Raw genomic sequence first — 21,456 nt, 5'->3', positions numbered from 1 at the left:
TGAGTCACAAATATATCATTTTAATTTTTAAAAAGGTTTTCTAAGTTTTTAGCAAATGTTACTGAAACAGTAATAAATTGTATATTTGCTGGGAACTATTTTCAGCTGCAGATACAATGTTGCTCAATACACCTCCGGTGTACTAGTCAGTATTCATGGCAGCTGTATTTAATGTAGAATTGACTCAAAATAAACTACAGTGCCTGTGTTAATGTCATGAAGGAAGATTAACCCGGTGCAACAGTGTGGCTCATTGCAACAACAGAGGTTCTGTGGCATTGAGAAATAAACATCTGGCTACACATGAAACACTTGTAAATAGGATAATTTCTAGCAGTGTGATTTCTGCAGCAATCACACAATTGCTTTGTTCTTCTCGCTCTTTATTATTTTTACTCTGACCTTGTTTCTTTGGCACTTAACTAGTCCCACACTGTTACAGCTCGAAACACGGTTCCAATTCTAATATGTTGAAAATGTTTCAGTGATGTAGGCTTATTATTTTATTATTATTAGCATATTCCAGTAATTCCATATATAATTTCTTAAAATATGAAAATGTATAATGACATTCAATAGGATGATCCAACTGAGTTGGAAACTTTGTAACTTTGAAACTCAACTGCTCTGACATAAACTTTAAAACATTCAGCAAACTTTCGATATTCAAAGTTGTGTTCTGTGTTGTGATACCTTTTGTACTTTTGGAGCAATTTAAGTCTGAAGTGAGGGCTTTTACAGAACTTTTCAGATCTTATCAGTGTGCATGTCATCAGGCACAGAAAAAAAACACCTCGCTCCCACAGTTTTAACTCCACAATCACACCTCAAAATGTTGCCACAAGCCTCCTTTCTCTCAAACTGTAAATATATTTCCTAAAGGAGTTATAGCTTTTGAGATCTAAATCATAACTGGTAGGGAGAGGGCTGTCCAGCTTAAACTTACAGATTCTCTCTTCAAACACTGTGTACAGATATTATATATCCTTCTTCTCAGCTAATCCTGCTGCCACTAATGATGTACAAATCTCTGGGCTACAAGCTTTATTTTTCAGCAAATCAGTTTCTCCTCAACAAAATGGGATTTTTTTTTAACATGTCAGGGTTAGTCTGCCAGCTCGGTGGTTTAAGAACAGTTCTCATGGTCGGCTTCCCTTTGAGATTACAAGGTTGAGGGTTTGATGCCTGCTCCTTGTAAGAGAAGAAAATGCAGACACAGAGACACACAGCTGGTTCCAAGTACAGTACAAGTGCAGTCAAACCTTAAGTTGCTTCAGGTTTTATTCACAATTCAAAATTGCTTCAGTCTCACAAACGCACACACACACACCAAAACAATACAAAGAAAGACTCTACACTACATACTGGCATGTACAAACACACACACAAACCCCACTCCTTGTCACCTTGTCTCCTCTCTTCAAATTAAGTTGTTAGGAAACAGTGTTAGTGTATTTGAATATACTTCCCAGCATGCATTGCAGTGATGTGAAAACCTTTAGACTGGACAATTGACACCATAGGTGCCATGGTGGGTCTTTTTAAACAATTCAAACAATGATGGAGAGATAGATATATATACACGTTACTCGCTGCAGACTGTTACACGTGTTGGTAACAGAGGCCATTTTAAAGAGCAGTGCTCCTCGAATATCTGACCGCTAGCAATACAGTGATACTGCATATCAAACAAAAGTAACAAATATGTGGCCCAGTTTCATGAGTTGAATGAAAGATATTGTTATTGTGCGACTGCTGCAAGCAACTGTGGGTTCCTGTGGCTGAAATCAGTTGATGGATATGGGCCACACCCATTCGTGTCTTTGCACAGTTTGTGCTTCTTATTTTGCATATTTCATCCTATCTTCACCAAACTTGGTGCATACCATATTTGGATGACCCTGAACAAAACTTATCAGTTTGTTTTTCAATATTTTTTACTGTTTGCCTGTAATTGGTCACCAAATCTTTGTTGGTGTGGTCCAATACACATTAAATATGTCTCCTAAATGCATCATTCAGTTGGAACCAAATTTGGCAATGCAGAACAGACAGGTATGCTGAACAAGTCTGTAGCATTTGATACAATTTCACCTGTAGGTAGGGCTACAGAATTTAACAAAAATGCTGCTGGAGCAGCAGCTAGCCGTCTAATCAGCTAGCAGCAATCATGCATTCTCTTAAGGGAATGGATATTCTAGTTAGTGTAGGTCTTCTCATGAGATTTAGTCACAATAAGAGAAATATGCAATATAACCAGGCTAAACTGGTGTTTGCATGTGTATTGATGAGAGATCATACAATATTATTTCTTAAAATGTTTTATTTCATGGACATTCAAATATTCTAAAAACAGATTTTTGTTAAGACACTGTAAAATCAACAGCAGTTAAAATCTCTGCCATCACCCTGGTGCACACCTCAGTGTCCTCAGACTGGGTATTCACCACATAATTCTGCAGACCTTCAGCATTACTCTGTGCTGAGGCTGCAGAGATGCCACTTCTTGTTGACTCACATGAGCATCTTCCCTCCTGACATGGACCGCTAATGGTCCTCATAATATTGTGCATCAGGTGTCTTTAGTCACAAGCCGGCTATCACAGCTACAGTCACAAGTGCTACAGTGATGGCGAGTTTGGCTGTGACATTCAGGCAGGAGTTACAGTACGGCCAATCACAGCAGGCGTAGCTCATGGTGTAGATGATTCCTTTGAGGCGGAGGCGGTGCACTTGGCTGCAGTCCTTCTCCGCCATGCAGCCACGGGCCGACAGGGCACTATAGTTACCGTAACGACCATCTGCCTTGAAACACAGCTCATCAGGAGGGCACTCTGTCACGATGAGCTCGAATGATATCTCTTTCTCCAGGACGGGGCTGTAATAGCAGCGCAGGTTGTCACAGAGCAGCGACGGGAGAAGGTGGAACCACAACACAGCAATATGCAGGAGCTGCAACATGTTCGGCCTGCAAGGATAAGAGAGGCCTGGTGATATACTGATTTGACTTAATATTGTAGGTATAAAAGTCACAGGAGAGTACTACAGCAAGTTAATAGTACACACTTCCATAAAGTTTAGGAACTTGTCAGAGTTACAAAAACAACAGTCAGAATCAAGGTAGCAGAGGCTGATATACCGTAACTTCAGGTTCCAAAAGCACTAGATCTTACTCTTTACATAATGCAACCTAATAGCATCTTTCATTAGACCCTTCCTTGTAAATTCCTATATTGCACTCCACCAGTTTGGACTAACTCAATCCTCTTCGTCACATGTGGGACATAAGGCCACAACAGGCTCCCGCCATCATTCCCGATCCTTGAACAACATGTTGAGCCTCCTGCCCCCACCTAGTTAGGTTCATCTTGGCACTTTCATGTCAGGCTTGACAAAGCTTCTCCAGAGTTCCTGCAGCTCCTGTTTTAATAGGCTGTGTAGTAATCAACATGACCAGGATATTGACTTTGACACATAAAAATCTGTTGAGTGCCCCTTTAAGTCATCTTTTATCACTTCTCATCCCTCTGTTTAATGTTTTTTGTCTTCAAGAACATTCATTAGTGAAACCATAGAAATTCAGCAAGTTCAGGGACATTCCTTATCCTTGCAACACACAGGTGTTAATGGTTTCTACTGATCACTCTTTCTACTGTCACGTTCAAAATGCTAAAGGTTGTTGAGGTGGAAAGTGATGCCACAAACACAATTCCCGCCTGCAACTTTACAAACAATATGTAAAGACTCACGTGAACATTCTACAGATTTTTAACTCCAGTCAAAACTTTTCAGCGCTTCTCCTGACGAACTCTAATCTTACTGCTTACTCCAGATCTTCCTGCAGAGGCCACACCTTCCAACACACCTGTTTGTGAAATCTACACAGACCAACTACACCAAATGGGAGGTTAAATATGGTGCTTTTATTTTGTTGCATTCATTGATAACCACATAAATAATAATCATCAGAATGTAGTCATTGAAAATATACCAGGAGGAGGGCTGACAAGTCCACCTTTTTCTCTCTGGAGCAAAACTTTATCATAAACAGCAAAGACTGTGATTTAGTTTCTTATAAATTCTTGCAGAAATACCAATCACAGTGTAAACATGATGAAATCAGACTCTGGTAAGTGCCTATGGCTAACAGGCCTCTCCACAGTCTTCAATACTATAAATACAACTATGATGCAGAGGTAGATAATAGGGAGGTGCTTGGTGATGTGTAATTTGCACATGAATCCCAAAGCTCCTCCCTAAGAACATGAGTGATGTTGGTGTAATCTGTTTTGTTTGTGATCATCCCCAGTAGCTTCTTCAGGCTGACATCAGACTTCGGCGGTCCATTACATTTGTCTTTGCAGCAGCAGGTGTGGCTGACATTGTACTTGACTCCCCGATAAGAGGTGATTTCATGGGAACCACAGAGCTCACTGTCCACACAGCCCTGAGCAGACAGGATGTGCATGGAGCCGAAGTGGCCCCTGGAGCTGGAACAGTGCTGATGGGGCAGACACTGGCTGGTGATTTTGGGGCAGGACTTGCTTTTGTGCTGCAGAGGACAGTAGAAACACAGCAGGCCGTCCAGGGTGAAAGCTGGGAGGACCAGAGCTGTGGCCAACAAGACGGAGGTCAGGAAGTAGTGCGGACCCAGCAGATGAATGTCCGGACTAATGTAAATCCACACACAGAGTTAAATAAGAAACATGCTTTTATATAATTATACACATTCAGTCAGTCAGTTAGGGCTGTTATAGTTTTCAATAGTCTGTGTAGATGTGTTGTTCACCTCTGGTTTCTTTGTGATCCCATCCTCTTGACTGTAAAACCCCCCTGAACATGTGAAGTTTCAACCTCCAAAACCAGCAAAGCCACTGATTGCCAAACAGAAACAGGTGTGTTTTTGAGCTTGAGTCACAAGCAGTTTGTAGAAACACACACACACATAAAACAAACTGCTTTTCAAATTGAATTTTAGCTTCAGTTTATTGCATCAAAAATAACATTTACCCCATCTTCAAAAAGGCTTTGTGTAGTCTTGCAAACATATTTCTTGATCGAGGCAAAAAAAAAAACAGGATTGCAGTGCCATCTGCTGTTTGCTGCACTGCACACAAAGAGTGTGCATGTCATTAAGGCAGTATTTGATGTGGTGCTAATAAATGTTGAATCATCCAGATGTGGTTTGTAAACGTCACAGAGTGCCCAAATTACATGTGTGTAGCAGCTGCTATGCAACATAAAAAGTATTTTCCCCAGTTGGACATGTTCTTCCTTTCTTGATTTTGTTTTCATAATCCATAGCCAGAGGTAAAAGAAAGCTTTCCCTCCTTGTACAAAGGTTCCTGCAACAAAAAAAAATTCTTGATTAGCTGAAATTCTCATTACCACCCAAAATGCAGGTATTTTGTTTATAATTAGTAGAGTTTTAGTGGTTTGCATACAGCCAGTTCCTCCTCCTCCTCCCTGCCAGAGTCTCCCCACTCTTCTTGTTCTTCTGCAGGGTCATAGCTGTACAGTGGAATGAGCCTGTGGCGCAACTCATCTAATCTAAAGCAAAGCATGCAAATGATTTCAAATTGTGATAAACCATAAAAAAAGATACCAAACTGATCTGAAAGTGCTGTGAATGAACCACAAGCCACAAGCTTACCTTAATCTCCTCTTCATATAAATAATCTGAAGAAAAGCACAACAACAACAATTTAAAGATAACTCTATGATGCAGACATATGAACAGGGAAAATAGATAAACATTCTTACCACTGCCACTACACTTCCAATCAGTGTGAGTAGTACAAAAGGGATGAGAACATAGTAACCAGGAAATCCAGTTGCAGGGATTTTGGGTGAAATGTGGGCAGTTGTGTGGTTGAAATGCATTTCTTCCGGCTCACTCTCTTCCTCCATACTGTACCCCCTCTGCTGTGTGCACTTCAGTTGACACCTTTGTGACACATTCAGTGGAGTGCCGTTGCTGTCATTTCCACTGAAAGGCCACGTTGGGCTTCCTCAACCCCGATAGACTCCTAATTATTGCTATGAAAAGTCAAAGCCAACAGTTTGCTATTAGATTTAAAACCTGAGAATGAGTTTCTAGGTCTTGTAAAATATAATCTCAAATGATCTGACAGGAAAATTGATGTTACTTATCTAAGATTTCCAAAACATTCCTCAACCACAAAACTCCTGAGCAATTCAATCTTACCTGATGTGTCATACGTAGAGTAAATGAACACACATTTCTTTCTAGCTTTCATTTCAGTTCGGTTGATCCACGGGAACACAGTTTGTGCATATGTAAACCTGCTCATTGACATTCCTGAATGAGGAGTGGATGTGACATAGTCTGGCAGTATAGTTGAACTGGATAGATGTGTTTATTTCCAGCCAAGCAATTAACACAAATACCTTGCAAATGCATTGTGCATAATTACTGCACAGTGGTATGTTGTGATAATATATATTCATATATCTGGATTGTTTTGTAATTTGGATGTTGGAACTGACTTATCTTTAAAACCAGTGCAGACACACATGTAATATTCTTTTTCCTCCAGCAGAGGGGATGTTGCTGTGGGCAACAGAGAGAGAGAGAGAGAGAGAGAGAGAGGGAGAAGTTGAGGGAGGGTGAGTGGGAGGGCTGAGGCAACACATATGGGAATGTTTCCAAATCTTTTACTGGTCTAACTCGCTGAGCGTGGCCTGAGTCAACATTCATCTCGTCGAAACAGCATGGGACACCAGTTACCAGAGCTTTGATGGTAAGTTTCCAACAGAAAAAAGGCCTTTGTACTTTGCAATAAGATTATTTTTGGTATTTGGAGATAAATTAAAAATGTAAACCATGAATATGCCAGCTGTTCATTGTTAGTGTACGATACTCAGTGCTGTGTTTTTGTATTGATGTGGATGAAAGTTTCAACTGAACAGGTTAAGCTCATGGAAAATTGAAGCTTCAAGGCATAATGTAATGATAATTAGTGCTTTTGAAGATGTCTATCATGTTTCACTTTACTCAAGTGTGCCAAAGTATTCCTAAGAAACAGTGGCGCGCAACAGTAGACTTCCTGTTAAGATTTGAAAGCTTGTTAATTATTAAACATAAACCCTCAGGTTCAGTTAGACTCCAGTCATAAAGCTGCTCACTTGTCCTGCCTGCAATAAGTCTCATTCACTAATTTAATGAATTCAGTGTTCTGATTTTTGTTATTCTACCACATAGTTTTGCATTCTGCCACGCTATGAAGTGAGAACGTGCTGAGTGTGAAACTGCACCATCCAGGAGGACTTGAACAACTTTATGCCCCCTAAAATGTAATGGATCCTCCTCAAAGGCGAAATGGACCAATCAGGAGACAAGATGCATACATCACTGACCTCCCCGTGCCTCTGACAGAGGATCTATATGGTTATGAGTACCTTGAAACCTTTCCTGATGATGATGAAACACATCTGTACGAGAGCTCCTGGGCTGGGCTCGTGTCCCCAACTGAACCCCAGACCAAGCCCCCAGGCCTCGGGGGAGGAGGTCCTGGGAAGTCTGACCACCAGGGAACAAATGGGCCTTCCAAAGTCCGTGGTCCTCCCCCTCCACTCAGAACTAGACTTCCTAGTGCATGTTTGCCAGTTAGACACCAAGCCCCCCCTCCTCTGCCTCCCAGGACAGGAATACCCACCAGCAAAAAGCAGGTTTCCTGTGAGCCAACTGTGCACGCTCCCAAACTGAATCGTTCCAGGACACAAATAGATCATCATGTGAGTATCCTTAGTAGTTTCTCCCTCAGCAGACACAAAAGGGTCCTTTTATGACTAAATAAAATGACCCAAATTAAAAGAGGCAACATCAGAGAAAAGGCCTAAAATGTGCACATTGTCTTCTTTTCACATCAGGACCAATGGACCATCAAACTAATAGAGACTCCACAAGGCAGCACCAAGAGACTGATTTCTTTTTGTGCAGCAACTTCCAAGTGAGATCATCATAATTAGTTTGTATTGTACATATTTAGAAAAGTTAATTTTTTAACATTACATTATCTTTTTGGCATGACAATGAGATAAATATAAAATACTGTATATCTTGAAGATTTGTTTAAAAATATCCACTTTATGATAACTCTAAAAGTGACATCAGTGTAACTTTTTATTGCTGCATCCTCTAAAGTTTTAGTTGCTTAAGAATAATCCACACATGACAATATATTCCTAAATGTTGTCTATATGTGATGTAGGCCTACTGTACGGCAACATGTATTTTGTTGAACTGAATTTCTGCTTTTGTCCTTCCAACTTAAACAGTATTTCACTGATCTGAAATGAATAATTTTGTCATCCGTATGACGTATAAAGCATATTTGTCATCACATTTTCATTTTCACATTGGAAACCTGTTTCTCTTTACCGTCACTGGCAGGCTGATGTCACACTACAAGCATACAGACAGCGTTCACAACTCAGGAGTGGTGTGGGGTCGAGTGTCACATCTCCACCCTGCCCTGCTGCAGCAGGTGGAGCTGACTATCAGTGTGGCCACGGATTACGACACTCATCAGATTCCTTTCCCCACCACAGGTATAATTCACCAACATGGCACCACAACTGCCATAACTGAGGGTTGTCTGTTTGTTGCACCACACATTTGTATCTATGGTTGTCATGACACTGGCAGACATGTGTGGACTCTGATCTTTAATCTTTTATCCAGTGAACAAGACAGTGCAGAGTGTCATTGATGAAATCTTCCAGCTACTGTACCTCAACAGGAGTGGGCATTATGTTCTAAAACTGTGCGACTCTGAGGAGTATCTACACAAGTAAGTTTGTCACTGATCCAGACATTAAGGTTAATTTATCCAGGAGCTGTGCTGATCTATTCAAACATACTGTGTTTACACATTCATGGTTTAATTTGGTGCAATTTCCCTTTCATCTCCTTAGTGAAGAACTCCTGGGTATGCATGAGACCATCCAAATCTACTGCAAGTTTAACCTGGTCGTCCCCCTTCGGCTGCTCAATGTAAACGACCTCAAACATCGAATGGCCAGGGATGTGAGTCAGTTCAAACTCCTTCTCTGCTCCCACTTGCAGTATAGATCATTTACCAAGAACAGGCAGCTAGTCTGCAGTCTTGAAATTCTGCTCTAAAACACACCTGTGCCTGGCTCTTGGCCAACATATTATTATCAGGGTTATTGTAGCTGTAAAAACCTCCACCTTGAGTTTCTTGACTTTGTTCTGTTTACACATCACGTCATGGCTGTTGACATTTAGCAGCAAGAAAGAAGTAGAGTGAAGGTGAACATTGATTCCTTAGATTTATAGTTATGGGGAGGCAAAATAAAATAAAAAAATCTCTGCTACTTAATTACTCTACTTGCTTCATACAAACCCTATATTAGAATATTTATTTAATTGCCTCAATCCTGTTCAGTAATAAATATTCCAACTTGTGTTTCTTCTCTGAGGGGGAGGACGACGGAGCCTCATGCCAACTCTACCACCTGCTGCGTCCGATCTGTGTCTTCAACACCAGCAAGTACGACGGCAAGCAGCCCTGCATCCCACATCAATTTTGTAAAATTGTTTAACAACAAATGACAACTGTTCATTGGGTCATGTGTCAACCAGCGTCTGTTTGTAGAAAACAAAGATGAAGGTTGCTTCTCTTGCTTCTCTCTCAGGTTGAGCCTGCAGAATGTGCTCAATAGCTACAACCAAAAGGCAGCAGAAGTAATGAGAAGTAAGGTCAGTAAAGAAAACATAACCAGCAGGGTATTTATTTCTCTTCTTTATCTACATCTGAATTTGATTATAATTCACATTTACCTTTGTTTTAATTTCACAAAGTTGTGTCACCTCAGGAATATTCAGATATGTAAGTTTTTCAAGCTGACTCTCTAATTCCTGCCTCACCCGAGTCTGATCTCATCATGTCTGCAGTCAGGGATGACTGTCAATGTTCTTGTGGGCCATGTTCGTACCATCAGCAGTCTTCTGTGTGGGCTCTCGTGTCAGGAGCTGGAGGACACCATCGGCAGGCTCAGCAGGATCAATCCCATAACTCTGGTAGGATATATCACGCACAATTGAGACACTTGGAGCTCCATATAGGGTTTTCATGGATTACCATCACTTAAAAGTCTCAAGCAGTTTGCTCTGTGGAGGTATTGTGGCACTACAGTACACCACAAAAATGTACTGTAGAAGAATACGATACTTCCCCGTACCGCTTATCAACAATACAAAGCTGTGTTTCCTTATCTTTCTTTACAGAGCCATGCTGAGATGACTGAGTGTGAGACGGGTGAGTTGCTGTTTCTTAATTCTTCATGTAAAGATGTGAACTATAATGACATCTTGTTCATTGATGCTCAGACTAATGTTTGAAATCAAATATTTGCAACTTTAAAAGAAACAGCAGATCACGCTCAAGACTGGTCACAGCAGTTTTAGATTTTAAGGCACATCTGGTTGTGTGTTTATAATACATTTAAATGGACCCTATTTCTGAAAAGGAATAGTCTCCTTGAGTTCAGCAACATAATATATAAGTAGGTTTGTCCTGGAGGAAATGAAGCAATATGAGAGGTGAAATACTTTTCATATTACCACTTTGATGGTGTAAACTGGTCTTTATTCTCTTTATTCTAGCCATGATCATGCTGAACAAGGCACTGCTAAAATTGCTGCAGATCTATTTTGACAACTTCCATTCAGACTTCAGAGGTCAGGAGGTCATCAGCAACCTGCAAACCTGTAATGTTGAGATCAACCAGGAAATCTTGCAATTCAACATTGCTGCTCTCTACAAACTACAATCCACCTGGATGACCACGTATGTCTGCATATATAGTCACAAACAAGCACATTTTTATGCGTGTGTGTGTACACAATACATGCAAAAACAAATGTTAACCACATTCCTGATAAGAACACTAAGTTTTTGTTTCTTTTTCTTCTCCTTTCATTTCTAGTTATGAGTGCTTCTCTATTTCCTGTGAGCTGACATATGGAGGAACAGAGATCAGCCCGACTGGCGTTTCTGAGAATATCAGCACTGCCTTGTCATTTGGGAACAAGATACAGTGTAACCGCATGTAGGGACAAGACTTTATAGAGCCTCACATATCACATTCAACTTCCCCTTTGACCGTTCACTTAAGTAATACATTATCATTGATAAGGAAGTGAAAGTGTCCGCGCTACTCTGTGTTGTCATCTGAACCAGACCATTTTTGTTTTTGTCTGTTGTGCCTTCATATGTGTGTGTATGATAAACTATATCTATTAATTCTAATGCACTAAGAAGTCCAAAGTAACAAAAATAACCAAAGATTTAAGGGATGACATGACAATACATAGAAGTGAGAAAAGAAGAAAAATGTTTATGTCTACATCTATATGGTTTTTTTTTTTTTATTTTAGGATGGTGTTCCCTGTTCCAGTAAATCAGCTGCCATATGAATGCATGTTAACATTACGCCTCATGGGCTCTAAGCGAGGAAAGAGCCCTGAGCTGTTGGGCTGGGCTGTACTACCTCTTTACAGCAATGGGTAAGTCTCAAAAGTGTTCACACTTCTATACCATCTTGTAAAATTATACATTTTTGACTGATTTTAAAGGGGATTTTAGAGGAGAGGGTTAAATTCAGAGGGTTAAAAGTGTACTTGATTTAGTAATTGCTATTGCACTTTCATAATGTTTGGGGACAGAAAAGAGACAGATTTTTTAAAAAGTAGGCTCACACTTTAATCAGCCGAGGCCAAGCTATCCTGACTTTTATTCCCTAGTACAGGTCAAGCTCCAAAAATGCTGCATCCTGCATTTCCCATTATACAACCTATAAAATCTTTTTTTATTAAGTTCTCCATGCCTGGTTAAAACCTGCGTCATTTAAAGTCCACATTCCCAGTTTACAACACCTGATTTTTGTCATAATTTTTTGATCCAAGGCTAAGCCAAAATAACCCTTCGATGACATCATCCTCCTTCCAGACCCACAGACGACATCATGCAAATGTTTTTACAGGCTCACTAAAGCTCCACCACTAAACTGATATTTGTATAAAATCAACGTGGTGAAAAAGAGAGATGCATCACAGTTTCAATCACTTATCCTTTACACAAAATATCATCCATTCTTTGGACATTTTGCCAGAGTCAACAGTCACATATATGTACAGTACAGATGGTTCAGGAGGCAACGTGAAGGATTTTAGCTGGTTCTGTATCTTCCCAGTTGTATCATCTCTGTGCAGGAGAACACAGCTCGACCCCCTGAATCGTAGTTTAGATCCAGGACTAAAGATGACAATGTGTTACCCTGTTTTAAGAGTGGCTGAGTCAGCTTTCAAATCACTCTTAGTATTATGTATTATCATTTTCTTCATCTTGCTCACTTTAAAAAATGAATTTCAGATTTTTATTAAGGCTGATCAAATTTAAATTTAATATTAAAGCAACAAATTCTACTTCCATTAATTCTACTACTACCCAAGTAATTCTAATTCTGCTTAGAGCAATATCAAAGGGGACATATTATGCTTTTTCTGATTTTCTGTTATTTATATACTGATGTCAGATGTCTTTGCTGAACATGGTCAAAGTTCCAAAACTTGTGGTGAACGTATGTAGAAATGCTCCCTGCAAGTCAAAAGCTCAGGCTTCATCCTGCCCTGAGTGTTTTGTTTGCAGCAGTTTTTCTACCTTGCAGACAAGCTGACAGAATGGATGCCCATTAATGGCCGTCCGTTCTGTAGCCTTGGTTGCTAAGGTTGTTGCTAAGGTTTTTCCATGTGTTGTTTGTGTTGTCCACTCTCATATTTCAGATCGGATTCCAGCTCCAACATGTTCGGATGTATTTGAAAAGTTAATATTTCGAGTACAGAGCAAGAAAAAGTAGTGAAATCCTACTTTATAGATTGTTTCATGGTTTGTTGATGTAGCCTCCTGAGTGGCCGGAAGTTGGCCGTGATGCAGCTTCTGGAAGCTAACCAATCAGATCAGAGTGGGCTCATTGGAAGGGGAGCCTTAAAGAGACAGGAGCTAAAACAGACTGTTTCAGACAGAGGCTGAACTACAGAGGCTGCATAAATGGCCAGTACAAGATAAATAAGGAGTTTTTTAACTGTAAACCATGCAAAGATATTCCAGTAGAGCCTCAGATTAATAATATAGACCTGGAAATGTGCAAAATATGTCCCCTTTAAGAAATATTATTATTATCAGTATTAGTTATAATGTGTTTTCCATTATATTATTATTGTACACATTGTATTAAAAACATAGTAATTATTGACATATGGTATGTATACTCTCTGTGTGTCTAGTACTCTGATAACAGGGACCATCCTGCTCAGTATGTCCACTCTGACTGAGCTGCCTGCTCCTCCTTCCCCAGCCTTGTTTGACAGCCACAGACAAGCTGTAGGGGTCATACTTCAGGTCAGTAGCACCAGACAACTTTGCCCCCTGTTGACCAAAGTACAAATGACACCACATTACCTGCTTAATCATTTCTTCCACCATCTTTTTTTCTCCCAGCTCGAATTTCCAGATCAGTTTGAATGGAAGTATTACAGGCCCATTGCGCTCCCCGGGTCAGTCATATTCTCTCAGCCTTGTGAGGAATTGCAAAAGAAAATGTTAGATGTTTCGAAGAAGCACTGCCTCCGCTTGTGAGTATAAGAAACTCACAATTACCCATCAATCAATGTCTCTTTTCATTTTAAAAGGGAATTTGCAATGTTTTTCTTGCGTGTTGTGTCCCTGATCACGCTCCTGAGAGTATCTCTTCGTTCACAGTCTATCAGAAAACGAGAAGTCTTTCCTCTGGAGTAAACGTCACTTTTGTGACAAAGGAAGTACCTTCCTCCACCTGCTGCTTGGTGGAGCCCTCCAGTGGCCGCTTGAGGACTTGACAGAAATCTACACTGTTTTAGAAAACTGGCCCATTTATCAGCCCGAGGAGGCTCTCTTCCTACTTAATGACAGGTAGGTTACATCTGTGATCACAACCATGAGTCTGGTTTCCATAATGTCTGGTTTTATTGACTAGTCTTGTTTGGTGACTTGTCTTATCCAGTTTTCATGATCAGACTGTGCGGAAGGCTGCAGTTCACTACTTTGAACAGATACCAGATGGAGAGTTTGAGCAGTTTCTGCCACAGTTGGTCCAGGTAAACACATTAACATGCACCACTATTTATATAGCACTTTGATGTGGTTTCTGCTGCTCATTCACCCATTCACACACACACACACCAATGGCAGTAGGCTACTATGTAAGGTGCTGGCACAACCATCTGGCGCAACTTAAGGTTCAGTATCTTGTCCAAGAACACTTCGACATACAGACAGGAGAAGTGGGGGATCAAACCACCAACCTTCTGAGTAGTGGACGACTCATTCTACCTCCTGAGCCACAGCCGCCCCACATTTGTTTGGCTTAAGTCATCAGATTTTAAATATGAGAATAGGTGTCACATTTTGTATGTCTTTCAGTGCAGTTTGTCTGATCAGTCATCCTGTCCTGCAGGCTCTGAAGAGTGAGTGGGAGCTAGATGGACCTCTGGTGATGTTGCTGTTGGAGAGATCGCTGAGGAACATACGGATCGCCCAGCAACTCTACTGGTGAGCAGCAGTCACACATCAAACAAAAAGTAGATCCTCATTAACATAATGATTATTTGCATGAAAGTAAAAGTCACTCAGGTGTACTATTCAAGTAATTGTAAGTTCTAAACTATATATTGTAAATGAATAAATCATTGATTTTGTGGCAATACTGAGGAATGAGTAAGGTAACAATGTTTTAGGCAAAATGTACAGACATACATTTAAATTATTTTGAGTGTTTTGCTGCTCAGTATGTAAAGTTTCATCATTTATTAATGTTTTATATGTTTCCTTTCATGTTTTGGCAGGCTGCTGGAAGATGTTCACAATGACCTCTACTACCAGAGCTGGTTCAGTAAGGTCCAGGCTGCCTTGCGGCACTGCTGTGGCCAGGCTTTAAGACGAGAGCTGGATAATGAAGCCCGCCTGGTGTCTTTGCTTACCCAGGTGGCTGAGAAGGTTCGCACTGCCGATAAGACCCGACGGAAGGTCAGTCCTGGCTCATAGTCCTCCGTTATTTGTCTAAATGTATTATACTCTGTTAGTTCTTCCATTTTATGCATTTGTCTGCAGAATGTTTTGAACAAAGAAAAGTGTAAGATTGATGACTTCTTCAGAGATGGGATCAGTTGTTGTCTACCTCTGGATCCTGCAGTCCGTGTAAAGGCGGTGGATGTGGATGTAAGAATGTTGCGTAACATATTACACCCACATATCATTACTCTCATCTAATATACACAGAGTACTATACCATTTTTAAAGAGTGTTTACTCCATTGATATGTTACTTCTAGGCCTGTAAGTTCTACAACTCCAATGCTGCTCCTCTGGGGGTCTCATTCATCTGTACTGACCCTCTGGCCAAGAACATCAGTGTCATTTGTAAGGTTGGTAATAAAATGGTACTTTATTGATCCAAAATGTACTTTTGCTTGTCCCCTTCAACGGGAAATTGAAGCTAATTGACATTTACAGAAAACATACTGCTAAACACAGTTGGACAATTTTGACATTGCTTAGGCTTTTGGTAAATTGTTTTCTTTACTCAGTTCAGTGTGTTGTTCAGACAGGAGATAACCTGCGTCAGGACATGCTGGTACTTCAGATAGTCCGTATGATGGACAGGGTGTGGCTCCAGGAAGGACTGGACATGCGAATGGTCACCTACAGGTGTCTTTCTACGGGCAAAGCTCAGGGTTGGTTTAATTTATTTGTTTGTGTTTTTGAATGCAGAGTTATAGTTCCCTTGTTTTATATATCTGTAGCTATGGATCTATGTTTTTACTGCTTATGCTTGTGATTTTATGTGGTTTTCAGGCCTAGTAGAAATGGTTCCAGAAGCAGTGACACTGGGGAAGATTCAGCAGGAGTGGGGTCTTGGTGGGACCCTTCGAGAAGACACACTGGAGAAATGGTTCCACATGTGGAACAGAACTAAGGATGACTATGAAAAGGTTAACACTACTGCACAATCCCTGATATCTTAACCATTATGATTGAACATACACTAATGTTCATGTTTGCTGTTACATATTTTTTCAGGCTGTGATGAACTTCATCCACTCGTGTGCAGGTTGGTGTGTGGCGACCTTCATCCTAGGGATTTGTGACCGCCACAATGACAATATCATGTTGAAGCACAGTGGACACATGTTCCACATCGACTTTGGCAAGATTATGGGCAATGCACAAAAGATTGCAAGCTTTAAAAGGCAAGTCAACAAAAAGGGAAACAGCATTTTGAAACTGTGGTGGTGTTTTTCTTTGAGTAGTAAGGAGCTAAAGTCAAAGACAATGATGTGAATTAACAAGAACCTTCCCATGCTGTGTTTTTTGCAATGGTAGGGACCGATCACCATTCATCTTTACATCTGAGATGCAGCACTTCATCACAGGTGGAGGGCAGAAGCCACAGCGCTTGCATCGCTTTGTGGAGCTCTGCTGTGAAGCTTACAACATCATCAGAGGGCGCTCTGCACTGATACTCAGCCTGCTGGAGCTGGTAAGACAAACAAGTACTGAATAACATCACCAACCTCATCTGAGACTAGAGAATATTATATAAAACACCTTGTCATTCATGGTGCATATGTGGTTTCCAGATGCTCCATGCAGGAATGCCAGAACTGAAGGACTCTAATGACCTACAGTACGTCCAGAACAACCTCAGACCTCATGATACAGACCTGGAGGCCACATCATACTTTACAAAGTAATTTAATACACAACACCCAAACACACACAGTCTGTTTTTCCAACTTAATAAATTCTTCAAAATATCCCATATTTTATTTCTGCAGTTGTAGTAATCTGATGCTTCATCTCACCATATGGTACAGTAACAACTTGTCTATTGTAGGAAGATCAAAGAGAGCATGGGCTGTGTTGCAGTCAAGTTAAACTTCCTGACACACAGCATGGCTCAAGGGAAGAAACAAGAATCACGAACCCGGGACGGCATCCCCGCTCCCAGCAACAACATCCAAGATGCTGTCATCCAGGGATACACCGTCAAGGGAAAAGATGTGGTAAGGCTGCATGTTGCTCTTTTGTACTGTGGTAGTTAAGCCAGAAAATGTTGTGTTCTGATGCACCACAACGCTTTGTGTTGGATCCTAATAGCCAGAAGAGCTGATGAAACACCTGAAACAGATGGGAGGTTCACATATATTTGTTCTGAGAGGAATAACCCCCAGCAGGGCAGCTGACAGTGTGCGTGTGTGTCGTGACTGTCTGCTGTCACTTAGGGCCTCCTAGGCAGCAGTGCTGTGTTTAGGAAGTCTTTTGCTCATTCCCCGGAGATAAGTGTTACTGCTGGTTGTTGGGATTTCACTGTTCTTTGATCAGAAAAGGCTTCCTGATGTCAGGTTAAACATTTTGAAGGCAGAATGGAGCACCTTGCCTGTCAAAGCAGAGCACATATTTTTGCCAAGTTATGCAGATTTGGCCTTTAGCAGAATATGTGGCAATAACAGTGAAATACATAAAGTCAGTAGAAATAAAAAGTAGATCAGTTAATGGCAATGTTACTGCTTCTACAGTAAGTGCTTGTTTTGTTAGCAGCGTATTTTGATTTAAATATTTTTCAAACATAAAACAGAGGAAACATTAAACAGGGAAACAGTCATAGAAGTTACTTGAGATCATTTCTACAATAGAAAGCTCTGTAAATGGTTGTGGTTTTGGCAATTAAACCCCTTAAGACCTGAGTTTAGTTTACGAAAATTGGTGAACATATGGGGAGGTCTAATAAACAAATTGGTAAAATTATAGAATCAGCCGTCTTGTAGACAAGTTTTAGACCTTAGTAACTGTAATAATGTGATTATAGATTTTCTTTATAGACTGAATGGATTTTAAGAGTGCAGACCAGTTTACCAAACAGTGCTCATGGAGTTAATCAGCTGTTTAAGAGCACAGACAATATGTGCAGTAACGCCTGCCAGGGACGCTTCAACATGTTTCTCCTTGTTTATTCACCCTGCACCTAATGAAACAATTTTGTTTTCTTTAATTTACAGATCTATGACCTGAGAGTACATATTGATGATGGCTTTCTGAACAGTAAGATGACATTTGGGCAGTTTGAGCTGATCCATAAGCAGCTGCTGAAGCACTTCATAGAGTCTGCTCTGCCTCAGTGAGTGAACAAACACATCCAGCTCACATCACATGGCTATTTTATGGCAAGTGCTGCAAAAAACACTGCTTTATTCATTCACGATAATTACATAATTTGATCCATATCTTCAATATAGGTTCCCTAGCTGGTACAAGATGTCATTCACCCCAAAGAGGAAGATGTCTCTGCTGAATAAATACCTACAGCAGCTTTTTGAAGGACCTTGCAAGGGAGTAGGTTTCAGTTGTCATGCTCTCCATCACTGATTGATCTTCCCACAGTGATCTCCTGATAGAACTGCTTATGCTTGACTTACAAAGCTACCATGCTCTGTCCCCTGCAGAATGAATTTGTGTGCAGCTTGTTCCTGGATGGCCCCAAGGTAGTCCAAGAGAGTGTGGCAAAAGGTAATTTTCTGCTCTTAAATAATAAGTGGGTGTATAAAAAAAGATGATCAAAGATTTAAAGGGGGAAAAAAAGCGTCATGCTAAAGGCACTGACTTGAATTTGAAGATTAATTCTGTGCTTTGTCTTGAGGAAACTCTGATGATAGTTCATGTATCTTCAAGGCTCATATGAGAGATTTTATGCTGTTTTTTTACTGGCACTGACGCACTCATCCATTGCAGAAACCCGACCTCAGATCCAGCTCTACATTTCCTACTCTGACTGTAAGCTCTCAGTCTTGGTAAAATACCTGAAGAACATTGTGAGTTTCCTTTATTCATATTATTGTGTTTGTAGCATTTAACACAAGAAGAATACATACTGTACATAATAAATGTATTTTTTCTTAATTAAAAATATTTTGTGGTGAGTGCTCAAGGGCCTTTTTTTTCTTCTCAACAGAAGCAAGCAAACGGTTCTAACCCCGATGCCTATGTGGTCACACGGCTGAGACCGGACCCCCAGCAGCGATCCAAGAAAAAGACAAAAGTGGTCCGCAATAATGACAATCCCACTTTCAATGAACTGGTACAACTTTCTTTCCTCCTATTCTCTATGCATGAAAACATGTTTTACACAAGGAAAAAAATACTTTTTTCCTTTGTGCAGCTACTATCGTGCACAGTTGGACTTGCTACTGGTTTTGCACAGTAACAGCATCCTTTGGTTTTCCATAAGATTACTGATTTTTTGTTAAGAAAGTAATGCTGTCATTCCTTGAGAATGAGCCAGTAGTTAATATTGTAAGTCCGTGTACCTTACTGGTGATGAGGCTATATTTTTTAGCACAGACATTTCTGTAGAAGCACTTAAGTAAATAAAACAAGAACACATACCATTCTGTAACAAATAAGTATAGTTTAAATATAGTACAGTAACCATGTGCAGTAAATCAAATTAAAAATAAAAAAAATTAAGTTGTTGTAGAACAAATGCTTTCTCAGCACAGTCCTACCTTTCTGTTCCAGTGGTCTAACATAATATAAACATTAATCGTGTTTATTATTGCTTTTATTTAAATTATAAGAATGTGGATTTTTCCCTTGTTTCTACAGACAAATTCTCGAGATATGATGTGCTGTCACTCAGATTTCTAAACACTCACTGTAACCTTGTGTAAAACATTCACTTGTAATGTGCGATCTGCCGGCGGCAGAGCTCTCCTCACTGTCAGAGTCTGATGTGATATTTGAGTGTTGAACCCAGCTGCCTCTGACCAGTAGCTTCCCACATACTTGACAGCCTCTTACTACCTTTTTTATACAGCAAAGTGAAGCCTTAACAGAGCCAAATGGAAGGGAATAAAAAAAAGCCTCTCAACAGAAATGTCAGATAAAAAGCTGTACAGTAGAAATATCCTGAAATTACTGCATGTCCTGAATCCAGAGCTGTTTGATGTCTAAAACATCTACTTCCTGTTCACAGCTGGAGTACAATCATGTACCTCTGCTGTATGGGATGGTGCTGGAAGTGACAGTGAAGAGCAAGAAGACTTTTGTGGCAGCAACAAACATAAAATTGGAGGATGAGTTGCTTGACAAGGAGACCTGGTTCCCTCTCGGGAACTGTGCTATCTGACCTCAGGGAGCTGCACTGTGGGTCTGCTGCCAGCAGGGGGTGCAGCCACACTGAGGGAAAGACTTCACTCAGAGATGTTTTTTACTGTATAAGGGAGACACATTCACCTTAGCAGAGAAACTTTGCACTCTTAAGTATTCCTATTTATCAGATGCAACTAAACCTCATTCCAGAGCTAAATACACTGGCAGTGGATGAGGGGTTTGGATGAAGTTACAAAGCTGAGTAAAAAGCTCAGGGAAGGAGATTTTGTTTACTGTGACTGTCAATATTCATATGAAGGATGAACCTTATATGTTCATTTTTAAATGTTAATCAAGTGAAGGACATTTTCTAATTAATTCAGATTTTGTAGCCTTGGTGATGGATGCAGGAAGAAAAGTATTATTATTATCATACTTGCACTTTTGTTCTGTCTATAATTTTTTATAACCTGCGTGTGGTCGTGACTGTTGATGTGACAGATTAAGGAGGAGGTGATGCAACTTTGTTACCCGCCCAAACTGAGTGTGTTTGTCTCTTTGGGCTGTGTCAACTGGATGTCCTTGACCAGTGGATTTGGAGGCAGGAGATGGAGATGGGCGGGGGAGAAGTGTGTGAGCAGGATGACAACTCTGCCTCACTGGCCTGAGGGGCTGAGTTAACACTCTCCCCCTCACTCCATCCTTTGTCTTATCCATCAGCGGCGTTCAAATGCAGTTATGCACATGCATGCACAAACACGCAAAGGCAGACATTCACATGCCCACACATATACCCCTGAAAAACACCTCCACACACACACACACACACACACACTCAGTCACTTTTTCTAGGCTAAGGCAGGTCTTCCTGTTATCTTAATGCCATCCTCCTCCTGACAGGCCCGCTGACCCGTACTCTCCTCTGCCTCATTCACAGGATTTAGTGATGAACGAGGATAGAAATAGACTTCCCTGTACTGGATTTGGTTCAATAATGTATACCTCTGTGAATGCTATTTATATTATTCCCTGCTGGATCTCTCGCATGGAGGGAAGCAAATGCTGGCTGCTACTCCGTCATTGTAGTGTTCATTTATGTATCCTGGCATCACTCATCAGTTTCAGCCCCAGTATAAGAATCAAATTTATTGTTATGGAAAAGATGATTAATCCAACAATACAGTTCCTTGTGGATGGGTAAGACCTTCTTATGAGAAAAAAATCTG

At 40.5% G+C, this 21,456-nt stretch overlaps 4 protein-coding genes across 8 annotated transcripts; 1 reads left to right on the top strand and 3 right to left on the bottom strand.

Moving 5' to 3' along the window:
• Positions 1-2,305: 2,305 nt before the first annotated feature.
• Positions 2,306-3,839, bottom strand: LOC121897626 (protein Bouncer-like). 4 transcript variants are annotated; one of them, XM_042412254.1, is made up of 3 exons: positions 3,750-3,766; positions 3,354-3,433; positions 2,306-2,968 (listed from the first exon to the last, which is right to left on the bottom strand). In XM_042412254.1, the coding sequence occupies exons 2-3, from the start codon at positions 3,365-3,367 to the stop codon at positions 2,587-2,589; spliced, it is 396 nt and encodes a 131-aa protein (XP_042268188.1). In that variant the 5' UTR covers positions 3,368-3,433; positions 3,750-3,766; the 3' UTR covers positions 2,306-2,586. The 4 variants fall into 4 exon arrangements, with proteins under 4 accessions (XP_042268188.1, XP_042268190.1, XP_042268189.1 ...); XM_042412256.1 differs by lacking the exon at positions 3,354-3,433 and having other exon boundaries at positions 3,750-3,839; XM_042412255.1 differs by lacking the exon at positions 3,750-3,766 and having other exon boundaries at positions 3,354-3,743.
• Positions 3,840-3,901: 62 nt separating this feature from the next.
• Positions 3,902-5,072, bottom strand: LOC121897624 (protein Bouncer-like). 2 transcript variants are annotated; one of them, XM_042412253.1, is made up of 3 exons: positions 5,011-5,029; positions 4,790-4,874; positions 3,902-4,670 (listed from the first exon to the last, which is right to left on the bottom strand). In XM_042412253.1, the coding sequence occupies exons 2-3, from the start codon at positions 4,810-4,812 to the stop codon at positions 4,184-4,186; spliced, it is 510 nt and encodes a 169-aa protein (XP_042268187.1). In that variant the 5' UTR covers positions 4,813-4,874; positions 5,011-5,029; the 3' UTR covers positions 3,902-4,183. The 2 variants fall into 2 exon arrangements, with proteins under 2 accessions (XP_042268187.1, XP_042268186.1); XM_042412252.1 differs by having other exon boundaries at positions 4,790-5,072.
• On the bottom strand, positions 5,070-6,530 carry LOC121897627 (small integral membrane protein 29-like). Its single transcript, XM_042412259.1, has 4 exons — positions 5,764-6,530; positions 5,654-5,679; positions 5,445-5,550; positions 5,070-5,345 (listed from the first exon to the last, which is right to left on the bottom strand). The coding sequence occupies exons 1-4, from the start codon at positions 5,908-5,910 to the stop codon at positions 5,292-5,294; spliced, it is 333 nt and encodes a 110-aa protein (XP_042268193.1). The 5' UTR covers positions 5,911-6,530; the 3' UTR covers positions 5,070-5,291.
• A 126-nt stretch (positions 6,531-6,656) lies between these two features.
• On the top strand, positions 6,657-21,367 carry pik3c2g (phosphatidylinositol-4-phosphate 3-kinase catalytic subunit type 2 gamma). The gene is made up of 33 exons (XM_042412242.1): positions 6,657-6,764; positions 7,226-7,758; positions 7,894-7,973; positions 8,417-8,574; positions 8,708-8,816; positions 8,941-9,052; positions 9,469-9,539; positions 9,685-9,748; positions 9,944-10,069; positions 10,277-10,307; positions 10,655-10,838; positions 10,978-11,100; positions 11,429-11,557; positions 13,334-13,448; positions 13,548-13,681; positions 13,809-13,997; positions 14,089-14,182; positions 14,542-14,636; positions 14,930-15,110; positions 15,195-15,302; positions 15,415-15,507; positions 15,687-15,816; positions 15,938-16,074; positions 16,163-16,332; positions 16,466-16,622; positions 16,723-16,832; positions 16,980-17,148; positions 18,142-18,260; positions 18,379-18,475; positions 18,586-18,649; positions 18,872-18,951; positions 19,092-19,217; positions 20,115-21,367. Exons 2-33 carry the CDS (start codon positions 7,321-7,323, stop codon positions 20,265-20,267), a joined length of 4,146 nt encoding a protein of 1,381 aa, XP_042268176.1. The 5' UTR covers positions 6,657-6,764; positions 7,226-7,320; the 3' UTR covers positions 20,268-21,367.
• Positions 21,368-21,456: the final 89 nt, after the last annotated feature.

The sequence above is a fragment of the Thunnus maccoyii genome, chromosome 5 (assembly GCF_910596095.1).
Source record: "Thunnus maccoyii chromosome 5, fThuMac1.1, whole genome shotgun sequence".
NCBI classification, from domain to species: domain Eukaryota; kingdom Metazoa; phylum Chordata; class Actinopteri; order Scombriformes; family Scombridae; genus Thunnus; species Thunnus maccoyii.
This window is presented reverse-complemented; position numbering and strand designations above follow the sequence as displayed.